This window comes from Chaetura pelagica, unplaced genomic scaffold (genome assembly GCF_000747805.2).
Source record: "Chaetura pelagica isolate M959 unplaced genomic scaffold, ChaPel_1.0 scaffold387, whole genome shotgun sequence".
Classification (NCBI taxonomy): Eukaryota; Metazoa; Chordata; class Aves; order Apodiformes; family Apodidae; genus Chaetura; species Chaetura pelagica.
In genome coordinates this window covers 538,733-543,038 of record NW_009954101.1, presented here as the reverse complement: position 1 = coordinate 543,038, position 4,306 = coordinate 538,733, and the positions used below count along the sequence as shown (strand labels likewise).

The 4,306-nt window shown below is 36.8% G+C and overlaps 1 protein-coding gene across 1 annotated transcript in view; it reads right to left on the bottom strand.

The window, feature by feature from the left end:
• Positions 1-2,504: 2,504 nt before the first annotated feature.
• COMMD10 (COMM domain containing 10) overlaps positions 2,505-4,306 on the bottom strand; it is a 116,841-nt gene continuing 115,039 nt past the window's right edge. Inside the window, exons 5-6 of the mRNA XM_010002361.1 lie at positions 3,425-3,484; positions 2,505-2,782 (exon numbers count right to left, since the gene is read on the bottom strand). Of these exons, the coding sequence (XP_010000663.1) occupies positions 2,744-2,782; positions 3,425-3,484 (99 nt within the window). The 3' untranslated portion in view covers positions 2,505-2,743. The remainder of the gene's footprint in view (positions 2,783-3,424; positions 3,485-4,306) is intronic.

Genomic DNA, 4,306 nt, shown 5'->3' with positions numbered 1-4,306 from the left:
TAAGTAAGTGAAAATGATGGTACTGGCTATGCCATTTCTACCTAGTAATGCCCAACCTCAAAGCTTCATGTTACATACAGAAAAGTTTATAAACTAAGTATTTGTTGCTGAGTACTCCTTGACAAAAGGTAACAACTATCCTTCTTATCATGAGGTATACCATGGCTTTTATTACTCCTTCTGAAAGTAAGAAATTCAGTATGTTTAGTAAAAAAAAGAAAAGGCAACCACTTCTAAAGAAATCTCTCCACTCATCTGCAAACAAGGTTGAGCACTTAATAAATTCTACAGAATCTTTGCAATCTTGGGCTTTGCTTTATCTATTTTGCCCTTTAACATTATTTGATCACTGTTGAAATACTTCCCATAAAAGCTTGATTTAAAAGCTCTTTTTTATTACCCCACAATTTTATTTTGTTTTGGCCAAATTTGCACCATGGCCAACACTTACTGGCTACTTCAAAATACCAGATACAGTTACACAATCGGCCTTTTCTCATAGTTAACTCTGGTTTACTTGGTTTCCACAATTTTCTCCCCATACCCTTAGTATATACAGGTTTTTCCATTTTTTTCTAGTATTTTCTTTGTATGTATACTTTTGTCATCTTATCCAGTGTTCCTCCTCTCTTCATAACTCCCAAATTCCACCCTGGGGAATATATCCATAATCTGTACTCTTCTTCCTTTTTTTCCCCACACCTGTCTTCTTCCTGCTCTTGGTAGGAAGAGGTCTTTGACTTAACTTTTTTTTTTTTTTTTTTCCAGATGTTCCCAGTAGATTGCCCTGTGCTTCTTGCATTCTAAACTGCTCCTGCCTTTATCCCCTCCTCCGGGATGCATCAATCACTGCCTCTGTTCACAAAGACAATCCCTTTCCCACAGACAACTGCCTTAGCATGTCCTGCATCCACACAGGAGAGTCTTCAGCGCTTCAGACCTGACTTGCAGAACTTCAGCTCTATCAACTTGGGGAAAACACTCAGAAGTACACAGAACACTGTCCCACAAGCCCCACAGAGGCGTCGGGATCTAAATGTCAAGAAAGGGATTTTCCTAGCTGTGCTAACTATACAGCACTGCCAATACTGATAGGCAGAAGGACGGCAGGAATGTGCTTGCCTGCACACACCATATCCTATGCAGCCTGAGATGAGCGAGCCAGCAAACTGCTGCCAAATAGCCAGACTGAGCATGTGATGTTGGTGGGTGGGATTGTTACATCCCAAGATAATGCACGTTTGCCAGTGGCTTGAGATAAGACTTGATTTTGGCAGCTAGCCTCACAAGGTGTACAGGGTAAGATTCTGCTGTGCAATTGTGATTCATTTCTTCTTTCCAACAGGGTAATAGTGTTCCCTATAAGGTACAGTATTCTATTCAGTGCCCTTTAGTCACATATAGGCTGTTAATGACTTAATCTTTTAAATCTGCTGTCTCACAGCTTAGATAACTGGTGCAAACCCCTTCAGTGTTCTAGAAGCACAATCTGTTGTAAAGCAACACAAAAAGCCCAAAACAACTCTCCAAAACCAACAAAGCAGGAAATCTGGCACAAGAAGACCTAAACCCCAGGTATTCAAAACACACCTTTTGACTATACTGGTATCTATTGTCGGGAGGGAACAAAGCCCAAAAGAAAACTGGCTGCTTGGGTATTAATCATGTCAGGTTTAGGCATCTGGAAGAAAAAAATAACCGTGCTCAGATAATCCCTAAGGAGGAATAAAGACAAGCTAATGCCAAAGATTTAATTTCTGCTCACCTCCATACCTCTTGGACTGGAGAGTTGTACCCTGTGCCTATTGTAAAGGTGGAGAAGTGAGGTTGCCCATCAATGATTGGCAACAAACAACTAAAATGACTTTTACCTTCTCATACTGGTCATGAACCTCTGTTTATCTGGAACTAATGTATGAAAATACTACTAACTTGGCCTTTAAGTCACTGTACTTTATTTATTCCTGTAAGATGTAAAAACAGTGGCAGACAACATGAGGAAGGATCAACAAAGAGCTTTCAGAAATCTGACTGGCAGACTGTTTCAGTGTCCTTCCTGATATACTCTGAGATTTCTCCCCCTAGTTATAGAACACACTACTTATATGCATTGACATGCATGTCGTGCTAAGAAGATGTATTATTTTTCAGTGCCAAAAGTAAAGACTGAAATCAGCAACATTTAAAATTATTTAGAACAACAACAACAAAAGACCCAAAAAAGAACACAAAGAATTACGTTAAAATAGTCCAAGCTAAACCAATCGATTTTTAAATACTGAATTTATTTTGTCAAATTTCCAATAAGCTTTATCAATCATATGAATAACAATTCAAAAGGATAGAGATTGTATTTAGCTTAATATTTTCTTACAACTTTGATATTCTTTTTACTTCTTAAAAATAGATTTTATTCCTAGTATGAAAATTTCTACCAGAAACAAGTAAAACACAGAATAGGACAAAAAAACCCCATCTCTGAACTAGAGTAGCTTTTTTTTTTTCTGCAAGTAGCGCCGACATTCTTCACAATTGCTCAGAAAACAAGAGAAAGTCCATTAGAGTCTTCAGACTCGTAACAAAGACTCCTGGTAAATGTTACTGGTCGAAAAAGGAGATAAGCCATATAATTTTACAGGAAGCAACCCACGGAATCCTTCAGCAAACACAGCTTGGCAATCTATCTTCAATTCAAAATAATGAAGTGGCAAGAGTGTGATGGAGAAATTAGTCTTCAAAAACATCATGTAAGGGAATCCAGCTGTGCTTGTATAGTTTCCAGCTATTTACAGGAAAAAAAAAAAAAAGAGAGAAAAAACTCCACTCATATAAAATGTTGTTTAGAAACATGCAAACAGAAAAAACCCCCACATTTCATTATCTTCAACTATGCATCCTGCAACTATTCACACAGCAATAAACAATTCATGAATATTTGCTTTTGCATAAAGCTATTAGAATTCATTGCTGCAGTTTAAATATTCAAATTTTAAAGAAACAGTTGTCTAAATACTGACTTTTTACATGCACAGATGTTTTGCTGTGAATTTCCAATGCATAATAACAAGGTAAAAAAAATAATAGATTTGATTTTCACTGGATTATGAGCCTGGCATTTTATCTGAATATGTAACACAAAGATGCTCTTTCCAGAGAGCTTCTCATTGTTAATGAGCAGCTACTTCTCTGAATCTAACTGCCAGGTAGGCTTACAATGACCCAAGCCCTACCTATTTCAAATTTATTCAAACTGGAACACTCTTCTTGAAAATGCATTATGTGATCAAGCAAATCAATCAGCACTAATTATAGTTGGATCCATTTTCCTTCCCGTTTCATTAGATTTAATTCAGATAGCCAAGACTTCCTGCAGAGCAGCATAAGGTGTTTACAAAAAAACTACAGTATTATAAAATCCACAGACCTTGTTGTAGAACTCAAACAGCTCCTGATGGCTAAATTCTACAAACACTTTCTTCAGGGTCTGTAAAGGAAAAAGAAAAGAAAAGAAGGAATAAACATACTTTTTTATTTACTTTTTGTTCTTTTTGGTATTCATTCCAATAATTCAGAATGTGAGATTTAGCTTCACATAAGACAATGGCTGCAACAGTTTTTCCTTTCATTCACTGCTGCGTCTCTCATATACACATATTGAATTTTAGTGAAGAATTCAAGTGTACAGGTACGTCTGTTCTCTTGCTGCAACAAATAATAATAAAACATCCTATGAAAATTGTTTTGTTACCTTATTTTTGAGTCAGATGAAAAAGAAAGATTGCATTAATCTTCCTCAGCAGCCTAAGATCTGGCAAATAGCATTATACAATGACAAAATCGAGTGGCACATTTGATTGAACCTGCACAGCTATTAATGTACTGTAGCAGCAGAGACCTAATACTTGCATTCATTAATCTAACAGTTATGATCTTAGCATGCTGACACTGCTATATGCATCCATGCACAGATTCAGCCAAAGTTAAAAAATAACACAACAGCTTAAAAGCAGTGCTTAAACACTAGAAAAGTAAAATAACATAGCTGATGGAAATGGGTGGTGGTAATAATCATGTGCTGCTGCCTGTGGAGAAGGGGTTAAATTAAAATTACTACCCTGCTTAACTCCCTTGCAAGAAACAGGTAGTTTATTGCCAGCTACTTTCAATCACAGTGCAGATCTATCCTGACTGTTCCTACCCTTATCTCTTCTACTTTGTTTTGTCACTTCACTTTTTTTAAAATAAATTCCAAACCATTATTGCACGTTCTCTGTGTTGTTGCTAGACTTCCCAAGGCTTGGAGGCA